Source organism: Triturus cristatus, chromosome 6, assembly GCF_964204655.1.
Source record: "Triturus cristatus chromosome 6, aTriCri1.1, whole genome shotgun sequence".
In the NCBI taxonomy this organism is placed as follows: domain Eukaryota; kingdom Metazoa; phylum Chordata; class Amphibia; order Caudata; family Salamandridae; genus Triturus; species Triturus cristatus.
Genome location: NC_140589.1, coordinates 1,264,927,534 through 1,264,939,974, shown reverse-complemented (window position 1 = coordinate 1,264,939,974; position 12,441 = coordinate 1,264,927,534). Strand labels below are relative to the sequence as shown.

At 49.4% G+C, this 12,441-nt stretch overlaps 1 protein-coding gene across 2 annotated transcripts in view; it reads right to left on the bottom strand.

The window, feature by feature from the left end:
* PDE10A (phosphodiesterase 10A) overlaps positions 1 to 12,441 on the bottom strand; it is a 1,160,934-nt gene that overhangs the window by 779,751 nt on the left and 368,742 nt on the right. For both annotated transcript variants that reach the window (XM_085612212.1, XM_085612213.1), the window contains exon 3: positions 403 to 431. In XM_085612212.1, coding sequence (XP_085468338.1) covers positions 403 to 431 — 29 coding nt within the window. The remainder of the gene's footprint in view (positions 1 to 402; positions 432 to 12,441) is intronic.

The following is a 12,441-nucleotide window of genomic DNA, read 5'->3' as shown; positions in this document are numbered from 1 at the left end:
ACACTGTACTTTAGACCCAAGGGTTCATGTTTGTGTTTTGATATATGAAGCAGGAGAGCCAACCCTTGCAGGTCTCAAAACCTCCTCCAGCCCCTATTTGTGAATCAATCTGATGGCTGTGTCACCAAGGAAGCAATGCTCCAATCCTGGGACTTTTCATTCACAAATCACTATTGGCAGGAATGTTAGTTCACCTCGATCAAGAGAAGTGAATCTGGTCTGCAACTGCCAAAATACTATAGGTTGTCAAGTGACTGCTTCCTTGGTAAGAAAGCCATCTGATAACCATAAACAAAGTGAACAACAGGTAGATTCGACCAGCTACAGCCCGGTTTCATTACTGCAACTTCATTTTTGAAAAGGTTTGTTGAAGACAGAAGGACATATGACTGGGGTACTTACCCTACTCACTTCCGTAGGAACGGATTCATCTGTAAAGAAAAAAGCAAACCTCAATATTAATAAGATGTCTTTGCCTTGGAGTGTTTTACAATATTTAATTTATTTACGTAAACGTCCCAACCATTGGGTCTGTTTGAGGTCTTATTTGGGCAACAGTGAATTATTATTTTTTTTTTTTTATGGAGTACACAATCTTTTTTATTTTCTGTTCATTTGTTAGTACAATAAATTAAGATATCAGAGTATCAAGGATTCACTTATAACAATAATTGGTTGAAATGGAAAAAAGGAAGTAAATGCATGAGAAATTCGAGAAATATAAAATTAATTTGTAAGAAGTTGTATTGAATAGTAGCTCAGTTATACTGCCATGTGTCTCACCACTGAACGAGTTCGTGTAGATGCTCCTGGACCACCTAGAAACTGATCTTTAGAGCAGTACTGCATTACAAGAGAACATAAATCCATGACGTTCTTACTTCAACCCTTTGTAGCCTCACCCTGGTGAAAGCGTGCTTTTCAAATTCCCGTGAAATGTACTCATATTATGGAGTATTTAAGGAGGAAAGAGTAAGCATTTTGGAAGAATCCTGCATGCAGACTGAAATTCACGTCCAAGATAGTGGACATGTGAAATGTGGCAAGATCAAAAGAGGAACCACCACACGTTCCCACCAACAACACAATTAGCCTCTTGACTTTAACCATGAAAAGCACTCAACGTAGCTCAGATACTTTGCTGTAATTCCTAACCTCCAACTCTTGTCTCCCACATGAGGTGCGTAGCCTGCCTAATAAATACACGGGGTGCTGGAGAACCCAGCACCAAAGTGTCACTGTGCAGTACTTCTGTCCCAATGTAAAAGAAACAATTGATGGATGGAATGCTGGACAATGCAAACATTCACCCCAGTCACAAAGATCTGGGTTAAATCCATCATTGCCCTTGCTCACCACACCACCCCAGTTTGGACCCAGCCATATGCAAATCAGTTTTGACCCTGTTCCTTGTGGGAACAGACCAGCCCAAACTGCTGCCAAGCCAGGTCCTCCCTGGACCAGAAACAAGCATCCTGGGACAGGTTTCAGGGCATCACCCTTCATCAGCCAGGCAAGCTTGAATCAAGTGGTGTAGTGAGCACGGGACCCACGTCTGGGGATACCCTTCCCACTCAGGGCGTCACATGCAAAAGAAACAATTTATGGATGGAATGCAGGACAATGCAAACATTCACCCCCTGTCACAAAGATCTGGATTAAATCCATCATTCTTTTGCTCACCTGACCACCCCAGTTTGGATCCAGCCATATGCAAATCAGTCTTGACCCTGTTCCTTGTGGGAACAGTACAGCCCTAACTGCCAATCCAGGTCCTCCCTGGACCGGAAACAAGCATCCTGGGACCGGTTTCTGGGTATTACCCTTCATCAGCCAGGCGAGCTTGAATCCAGTGGCACAGTGAGTAAGGGACCCATGTCTGGGCATACCCATCCCACTTAGGGTGAAAAGTACTACGCAAACAAATGGACAGAATGCTGACTAAATCATACATTCACCCCCAGTCAAGAGATCACAGTTAAATCCATTGTTCTTTTGCTCACCATGCCACCCCAGTTTAGACCCAGCCATATGCAAATCAGTCTTGACCCTGTGCCTCATAGGAACAGTCCAGCCCGAACTGCCAAGCCAGGTCCTCCCTGGACGGGAAGCAAGCATCCTGGGACCCAAGGCACAGCTTAACTCCAGCCAGGGCTCCATCTTCTAACAAGCACACAGAGGTGTGGCACCTCTTTCCCAGTAGTGTCATATGGATCCTACTCCAGTTCTTAACCAATTAACCACCCTCAATGTTTCAGCTAGTGTTAAGGGTACGAAGTTTGAATTCCAACGGAATCTTTCCTCTACAAGCCTTCAAAGGGTACTTAATACCTAAAAGATCCCCATCTACGGATGCTCTCTCTCACCTAAGCAGAATGTCTGACCATTCATTCCCTCTAGTCAGCTTCTCTTCAAGTGTTCCACTTTGCTTGAATTGCAGGCCATACCCATCCGATTAAACATCACAGTGGAAACAGGGAAAACGCTCTGGTTTAAACAATTGAACACTACTTACCAACAACATGACAACACTAAAGTCCCAGACATTGGTAAACCATCTTGGCCATTAGCATCCGAACCACTTTTGTAGTGTTCAAAACCCCAATCTAGAAAATAATGATATTCTGGCCAAGTTATCATACCCATGATACTGCAACAGTATTAATATTTAAAACCACAGGCACCTCTTTGGTGCTCCTGGGGCATCTCATACCCTCTGCGTAGAGGGAGACAGGAGTAAGGCTGGAACCAACTCTGGACACATCTATGCTTGCTATCTGCAATTCTTCAATGACATTAATGAACAAGTTACTTACCTCCAGTAAAGCATTATCTGGTAGAGACGGTCTAGCTGCAGATTCCTTACCTTTGGATTTCCCAGGCGTCAATCTGGATCCGGAAACTCTTGCTAAGCAATACCCCTTGCACGCTACATCGGGTGGCTCCATTCGGCTCCGCGTAATGTCGTCTGTAGCGTCGGTTAGGATGTCGCAGTGCCGATATATGCGACACCCAGTCACGAGCAAGTCAGTACTTTTCATATTTTCCAAACCAGAAGCGCAGAGCCACGAAGTAACTGAAGTAGTCGTGTGCCAAACTAGGGCCCTGAAAGGGGGAAAGAACAATCCTAGTCCTACCACATCAGTCCGCAAAGCGGAGAAGGCATAGGAGGGCTGTAAGGAATCTGCAACTAGATAGAGTCTCTACCAGATAATGCATTACCGAGGGCAAGTAACTTGTTCATCTGATAGAGACTTCTAGCTGCAGATTCCTTACCTTTGAATCAGATACTCGAGCCATACCATCCCAATGGTAGGATGCGGACTCATGATCTAAACTAAGAAGACTTGCAGGACTGAACGGGCAAAGTGCCCGTCCCTGCGCACTTGACCATCATGGCAATAATGTTTTGCGAACGTGTGCAATGATGTCCATGTTGCTGCCTGACAGATGTCTTGGACTGGGACACCTCGAGCCAAGGCCGTAGTAACAGCCTTTCCCATGGTGGAGGGGGCCCTTAATCCCTCAGGGGGCTTCTTCTTGGCCAAGGCGTAACAGATTTTAATGCAGAGAAAGACCCACCACTTCTGTTCCATGCTCCCACATACCCCACAAAAAGTTGGTCATCCACTCTTTTGTGTGGTCAAGGTAGAATGACAACGCTCTTTTTGGGTCCAGTTGGTGGTGGAGACGCTCCTCTTCCTTAGAGGGACGTGGGGGAGCAAAGAAGGTGGGCAAAGTAATGGACTGACCCAGATGAAATGGGGTCGCCACCTTTGGTAAGAATGATGCCCTGGTGCAAATCACCACCTTATCCGGAAAGGACATAAGATAAGGAGGCGAGCTGGATAATGCCTGCAATCCACACACCCTCCGCGCCGATGTAATCACCACCAAGAAGGCTGTTTTGGTGGTCAACAGCTGGAGGGAACAATTGTGCAAAGGCTCGAAAGGAGTGTACATCAGGTAAGTGAGGACCAAATTAAGGTCCTACTGTGGCATAACAAAGGGCATGGGTGGAAATAAGTGAGCCAACCCTTTCAAAAATCTATTTACAATAGGAGATGTAAAGAGAGAGGGCTGGTCTGGAAGCTGCAAAAAAAGCAGACAGAGCAAAGACGTAACCCTTGAGAGTTCCCAAAGCAGAACCCTGCTGGGCAGTTGTTAGAATGAATAAAAGGACAGTAGAAAGAGAAGCAGATAGACAGTCAATAGACCTTTCTTTACAGTATAATACAAATTTCTGCCAACGGCAGGCGCATACTGTCTTAGTGGATAGCAGCCTGGCCGCCAGAATTACGTTACAGACTTCGGGAGGAAGGTCAAAAGCTATCAACTGTCGCCGGTCAATCTCCGCGCATGGAGGCGCAGAGTTGACTGGTTCGGGTGGAGAACCCTCCCCTGTGCTGTGACAGAAGATCCTCCCGAAGGGGCAGCCTGATCAGAGGATCTACACTCATGCTCAGAAGCTCTGGGTACCATACTCTCCTTGCCCAGTCTGGTGTCACAAGAATGACTTGGGCCCGGTCGCTCCTGATCTTCTTCAGAACACTGGGCAGGAGTGGTATGGGCTTTAAGGCGTTCAACAGACCCGAGCTCCACTCGTGAAAAAACGCGCCCCCCAGCGATATCCGTCTTGGAAACTCCAGCACGCAGTACTGCTGACATTCTCTTCGGAGGCGAACAAATCTAACCAAGGTTTTCCCCACTGCTGAAAGAGAGCTTGCACCACCTCCAACTGGAGACACCATTCGTGATCCTTAAGGCATCGACAGGTAAGATCGTCCGCCCTAGCGTTCAGCAAACCTGCCATGTGTTGAACCACCAGGGATATGCCCAGCTGTTCCAGCCATGTACAGAGACGCAGGACCTCTCGACAAAAGGCCCACGACCCCACCCTGCCCTGCTTGTTGCAGTACCACATGGTGGTGGTGTTGCCCGTGAACAACTGCACCAGCTTCCCCTTGACAGAGGGAAGAAATGCTATCAATGCCAACCAAATCACTCGGAGCTCCAACAAGTTTATGTGGAGCCCTGTCTACGCTGGAGACCAGTGACCACTGATCTCCACCTCTCCCATGTGGCCACCCCATCCCAAAAGTGACGCATCCGTCACAACTATGAAATCTAGATGGGGAAGGGAGAGAAGTCTGCTGTTGACCCAATCACGGTTTGTTAACCACCGCTGCAGATCCTTCGCAGTGCCTTCCGAGATCTGAACCACGTTGGTGAGATTTCCCCGATGCTGTCCCATTCGAACTTCAAGTCTCACTGCAGAGCCCGCATACGCCATCTTGTGTGTCTTACCAACAGGATGCAAGAGGCCATGAAGCCCAACAGCCTCAGAGTCAACCTCACCGAAATCCAGGATAGAGGCTGAAACATCGGAATCATAGCCTGAATATCATGGACTCGCTGCTCAGGAGGATAAGACCGAAACCACACTGTGTCCAGAACAGCTCTAATGAAAGAGAGCGTCTGAGAAGGAGTCAGGTGTGACTTGGGCAAGTTCAAAGAGAACCCCAGCGAATGCAGATGGTTCACTAACATCTGAAGGAGGGAGACTACTGCCTGGGGCGAAGCTGCCTTCAACAGCCAGTCGTCGGGGTAGGGGAAGACTGACACCCCTAACCTGCACAGATGAGCTGCAACCACCGCCATCACCTTGGTGAACACCCGAGGGGCTCTGGTAAGACCGAAGGGGAGCACGGTAAACTGAAAGTGTTTGCGGCCTACATTGCACCGCAGGCAACGCCTGTGGCCCGGCTGGATGGGAATGTGAAAAAACGCATCCTGCATGTCTAACGCTACCATCCAGTCTCCTTGGTCTAGGTCAGACAAGACCTGAGCCAAAGTGAGCATTTTGAATTTCTCCTTTTTGAGGAAGAGATTGACAGTCCGAAGATCCAAAATGGGCCGTAGCCCCTTCTTCTTCGGAATCAGAAAGTAGCGTGAATAACAGCCACTACCTACTTCTGAAACTGGGACTCTCTCTATAGCTCCTTTGGCCAAAATAGCTTTAACTTCCTCTTGGAGCAACTTTAAATTATCCTCCGCCAGCCTTTCCTGACTTGGTGGAATAGGAGGAGGAAAAGAAAGGAAAGGAAGAGAATAGCCCTCCTGGACAAACTGCAAGACCCATTTGTCTGTTATAGATCTCCAGCGGGGGCGATGACGTCGAATTCTCTCACCCACTGGAGTATTGTGGTCCTGCAGAATCAGCCCAAGAGTGCCTGGAGGCTGTGGCTGCTGGGGGGCAGTGTGGTCGATGACTTCTGGCCTCCATTCCGAGGACGGAATGTACCGCATCCACATCCACGTATGTCTTGGGTAGTCTGAGCAGGACGGTGGTTAGGATAGGACTGACACGCCTGGAAACCCCTTCCGTTGCCACGAAAGGGGTGAAAGGAAGACTGGCCACGATGAGTGGAGGAGAGGCTCAAGGATCTGGCCATAGCTCGAGAGTACTCGAACCTGACTAGGGCTGAATCTGCCTTTTCCCCCAAAAAGGCGGGTTCCATCAAAGGGCATGTCCATCAAATTGGCTTGGCTATCCCCCAAGAAGCCAGTTGTACGAAGCCAGGCATGGTGTCTCGGAGCCACCGTCGTTAAAATCGATCTGCTCAGCCAATCGGTCGTGTCTAAACCACACCGTATAGTGAAGTTTACGGCATATCTCCACTCCTTGACAGCTTGGGAGAGCACAGCCGGGGCCTCCTCCGGAACTTGTAGCAGCACCTGCGCAACCGTCTCCCAAAGAGTGGGTATTCACCGACCGCAATGCCAGACTGGAGGAAGAAAACATCTTCACAAATGAGTCCAGTCTCTCGTGTTCCCTATCCGGAGGGGCACTAGGGAATGCACCTTGGGACGTAGAGGCCTGCAACGCCAAACTTTCTGGGGTGGGGAATTGGCTGAGGAACTGTGGGTCGCCCAGAGCTGGGCGATGGCGGCGTATAATCGTCTTATTCACAGGAGACCCTGTGCTAGGCTTGGACCATGTTCCAAGAAGGACGTCCGTAAGTGCCTCATTTAAGAGCAACAGGGTTTCAGAAGTGGAAGCCCCAGGCTGAAGTACTTCAGTCACGAGATTAATCTAGACCTGCACTGATGGCAGCTCCAGTCCTAGGACCTCAGCTGCCCTCTTAAACACCATGGCATAGGACGCCCCCTCCTCCGTAGCCACTGTAGGCGGAGCGAGCATGCCAGTGTTTGAGGACGTATCCAGACCACTGGCTTCCCCAAGTTCCCCATACCAGTCCATTGTCTCATCAGGGACATCCTGGTTCTCAAGAGGGTCTCCATACTCCTCTGCTGAGCCCAGCACGTCCACAAAGTGCTCAGGCGACAACATAGAACCCCTGGGTTCTGTCAATGTCGGAATCGGCATCGCTCTACGCCGTGTCTTCGGGGATGAGGATTGGGTTTGCACCACCGACGGGCATCAGCGACGTTGTAGGCGCCGACTTCAGATTCGACACCGGGGGAGGTCGCGTTGGCACGACCGGTGTCCATCCGGGATCAGATCCATGAGGCCCCACCGGCGCCGTGGCCGGAGCCGCCGGCATCAAACCCGATGGGGCCCCATCTGACCCCACGGAGCCCAAGGGCTCACCAACGGGGTCGTTCCGCTCAAATACGTGGCGCATGGCCTTGTAAAACTCTATTTTGAGTCTCTCTGGCTCCCGGAAAGGGTGGAAGGTGCGAAGTCGACTCTGGCTCCGGCTCTGCAGAACGAGAACCGTTTGTGCTCCTTAGCTTTCTCAATGACAGACGCCAGTTCAGGTGATGTCGAAGTCCACTTGGTGGTCTTCTTCTTGTGCCTCTTCCCAGAGTGTCCAGAGGACCTCGAATGGGAGGAAAAGAACTAAAGGCTCCATAAGTGGTCCCGCGACCTCTTCTTCTTCAAACAGGACCATGCCCTCCTCGGAGTCTCGCTTAACGGTGTCAAATGCCGGGCTGCAAGCAACTTCATTGCTCGCTCCCTCAACGTCTTCGGGCCATCACCAGACTATCTGAACACAACCTCTTATAGTGGTCGCGTTCAAGACACCACAGACATACGTGGTGGGGACCGGTGACCGACATCATGCAGAAACAAGTCCCGCATGGTTTGAAACCTGCTTTCTCGTAGACATCCCTCGCACACGAAGTCCAATCCAAAAATATCTACAAAAGTCGAGAAAAAAAACTGCCAAAAGTGCCTGGGTGGCGCCTATATAAGCACTGCGACGTCATAACTGACGCAACTGGTTGCCGTTGAAACTGTTGTTGTTGTCCAGACTGACGGCCCTGCCCGCGCTGGAATCTTTAAGAGGAATTACGCCGTTTGAAAAGGCGGAAATTCCTACGCTGCTCCTTAGGCTTTTTCAAGCCAACGGCCTTGAGAGTCTCAACCTCAGCCTTCATGCGGGCCATTTCCTCATCCGCATGAGAACCAAAGAGGGTGGTACCTGAGAAAGGGAGGTTTGCAATGCGCTGCTGAGCCTCCGGTTTTAGGGAGGTGAGACGCAACCAGGAATGCCGTCGGAGAGCAACACCATGGCAATACCCATGTGCTGCCCGGAGAGAGGTATCCGCTGCCGCACTGATGATCTGGTTAGAGACCATCAGCCCCTCGGTGAGTATCTCCTGGAAATCTTCACGTTTGTCCCTAGGTAGGAGGTTCATGAACTGGTGAAGGAACGGTCGTAACGGCCCAGCTGGGCAGTTGAACTAGCCGCCTTCATTATTGTGGCTGCAGTGCTGCAGACTTTCCTCCCTGCAGAGTCCAGCTTTCGACTTTCCTTGTCCGGAGTGTCTGTAGACGAAGGAGCCGTAGTGTGTTGCTTCTTTGCCGCCACCACAATGACTGAATCCGGGACGGGGTCCACCCGAAGGAATGCAGGGTCCGAGTCCGGGGGACGGTATCTCTTTTGGAGCCTCGAAGGAGCCGATTTCACCGAGGCAGGCGTAAGGAACAGTTCCATCGCCGGTTCCTCCAACCCGGGCACCAAAGGAAGCAGAGGACGCGAGGTTTGCTTCTGTTGCAGTGTCTCAAAGATCACATATGTAGTCGGCGTGGGCACAGACAGCACAATGCCCAGTTTTGTCGCTCCCCTCACCAGAACCTCCTAAAACGTTGTAATGTCATTGACCGGTGAAACCCTCGGGGGTGGAGAGTCCGACAACGTGGGCGAATATCTTCATCCACTAGAGGACGTCGTGTCCCTAGTATATCTAGACCGTGATCTCTCGTGGCGATGGCACCGGCGAGACCTCGTGGAGGAACGGTGCCTGCTGCTAGGGCAATGTCTTGGCCGGGACCGTGATCTTGGCCTTCTCGGTTCTGCAGGGATCACAGGCACAGGTGGAGTTGCAGGAGGCGGAAGAGCAGGCGGAGGGGGAGGAGGCATTTTCGGTGGAGGCGGTCTAGGTGTTTTCGGTGGAGGAGGAGGAGTAGGAGTCCTGGGTCGCCGAGGCGACGGACGTTGAAACACCGGTTGAGCAGGTTCCAGTGTCCTTGATGGAGAGTAGGTCCTGGAATACTCAGAGTCTGAGGTGGCTACTTTTCTCCTCCGTTTGTGTGCTGGCCTTGAAGAGGGAGCCCTGGATGTGCCCCTTGATGGCGAGTGCCGACGTCGACGTGATCTAGAACTCGCCAACGTTGAGATGCTGATCACAGAGGAAGACCTGCTTCTCGATGTCTAGCTACGATGAAACCTCCTCGACATCAACTGTCCACTTTGACGTCGAACCTCTTCTTGGCGTCGATCTTCTCTTCGACGTCGATCTTCGTCTCCTTGACGTCGATCTTCGTCTCCTTGACGTCGACCTACGTGTCGACGGTGAGCCGCAGTGTCGCCTCGGCGGCGAGCGCCGATGTCTACGAGACCCAGATCGACGGCGATGATGTGTCGACGTTGACTGGGATGTCCTCGACGTCGACCTAGACTTCCTGCCCCTCGACGTCAACGTCGCTTAGACTCCGAGCCCCGAGTCGACGGGGAGCATATCGTGGTCATACCTGGTCTCGACGTCGATGTTGTCGCCTTTGACGTCGACCGGGACCGGCGTCGTTTTTTAGCCTGTTTTTGACTGGGGAGCCCCCCAGAGGCCGACGCATGGGTTGTGGAGAAGGAAAAGCTTTCTCCTTGCCCAGATTTCCCCCCTTCAGCCTGTTGCCTTCTCTGCTCCAGGCCTTGAAGACTAATCTTCCCCCTGTCACGCAGGGTTCCTCCTGGAAAAGGATTTGCAGATGGCGCAGGATTCAGGAACGTGATGATGGAAGACCGAGAATACAAACTCTGTGTGAGTCTGACTTGGCCTTCTTCCTGCCACACTCAGGGCACTTGTCAAATAAAGATGGCATTTTGACAAGAAAAAAGTGGGCTAACTGCCCAAAAAAGACAGCAAAAGGAAGGGAAAGGCCAAAGACGTAGAGTAAAGCACTCAAACTAACTTTTTAAAGCTCAACAATTGAAAGTTATACCAAAAAGGTAGAGCTCAATGCTCCAGGGTCCTGCTAGCAGGAGCCGGAAAAAAGAACTGTAAGTAACTGGCCTTTGACTGTGCATCATGGGATACCGAGGGTCTCTGGAGGGATTCTTAAAGGCACGGTACCCATTTACAGCCATATAATGGCAGCCTATGGGGCTTGTCTGTCCAACCCTTCATCTCTATCATGAAAGAGGGATTTTTGTGAAGGAGAGTTTCTATATATATGAAACTTAGTAAAAAAGTTCAATTTAACTGTTACCTGGTCATCCTTTTCACTTCAGGATGAAGTAATGGCCAGAGTAGCCTAGTGTTTTCAGGCTGCATTATTGTCTTGTATTATCTCTTAAGTGCCTATGCAGGACTGCAGAAGAAGACAGCTTAAGAGACTATATCTATTGAAGTGCTCCGGGGTCCACGCACATGGGCGGGACTATTTATATGATTATGACTATACACAGAGATCCCCTACTACAGAACAAGCATAAACAAATGCACAGTAGGTGAGGCATAAAAAGGGCACCCAATTTGTACACCTCTGGTCAAAAATCCCCACATCGGGGTCTCTGGGTAATGTGATCTGCTGAGAAAAGTGCACTCAGTACATGCTGCAGGACACCTAAATGTACAACACTAGCACACTCAACACTGTATTCGAACTCCTTTCCTCTGTAAGACATTCCCCCACATGCTTCTCACCACAGGAGCTCACAGACCACACTGTGCAGGCAGGGAAATGTGCAAAAATGTGGATGACAGTTTTAAAGAAGCTGTCACTCTCCCTCTTCCACCTTGTTTTTCAAAACCAGACCCTATCTAACCCATTCATTAGCGGTGTCATTGACCATTTATTAATAACAATGAGCGTCGAAAGGCCGGACTTTAGCAGCTGGCATACGAGTAAGGCTAGCCCACTTGTTACACACAGCGTGTACTGCAATGAAGGTACTTACTAGGAGGACTACTACAACTGCTGCCCACCCAAATGGGCATAAAATGGATCATCCAGAGAGGGGTGACCCACTGCTCCTTCATATATGCCTCTTTTCACTTTTGCTTGGTTCTAATATGAGCTCTGCGACTCAACAAAAGCTGTCCCTGGCCAGACCTAAAACTGTGTGTTTAGGCTGTGGAGTGAAGGCTTCTATTTCACCTTTTATGCTCTGGTGTCTCCTAGTGGGAAGCAAGATTAGTAGATTATGCAAAGGCAATCACTTAAAGTCTTTATGAATGCTAGTCACAACTCTTAGTTTAAAACGTGTGTAGTGATGCCAAGTCCTGGGCACCGAAATTTAAGAGTGTTTTAATATCCTAGTGTTCCCTCTTTGTATGCATCGTCTCTTTGCACAAGCTTGGGGAAACGGATTATTTTATGGACTTAACATTCAATCACTTTCTCAAGGGATGCTGCTCTATAGGTCTTCTTTTTCAGACTCTACTCAATATTGGGACAAATACTTTAGAGTAAACGCGTCCAGAGACCTCCTGAGTAAAGTACGACGTGAAAAATATCGGATTAAAAATTATTTATCATTAGTAGCCTTTGGTACCAGAGAAGGGTATTTTTGAGGTGCTGATTCACACAAAATACGTTTCCGGGTGATTAATACCGGTTGTTGTGCTCCTGCCTGAAGAGTGCAACTAACATCTATAAGAAAGTTGAGGGGAGCATGAGGTTCCTCAGCAACCTTTCAATGAGACACTTACTTCCAATTAAACTTACAATGGTACGTATAGGTTACCTTAAAATATACACTAACTAGAGAATAAAGTGAAAGTAGTTTGAAAAAATAAAAACTGCATGTTAAAAGTGATGTTATTTTATTTCCAATGCTGCCAAGGATTTTAAATAAAAGACTAGACCAAAAAGTGGGGATAGAAAAAAAGTAGAATCCTAAATCAGGCAAACATAGTCCCACTTGTTTCACTGCGACCTGGTGCAGGTGATATTGGCTCATGCACTGC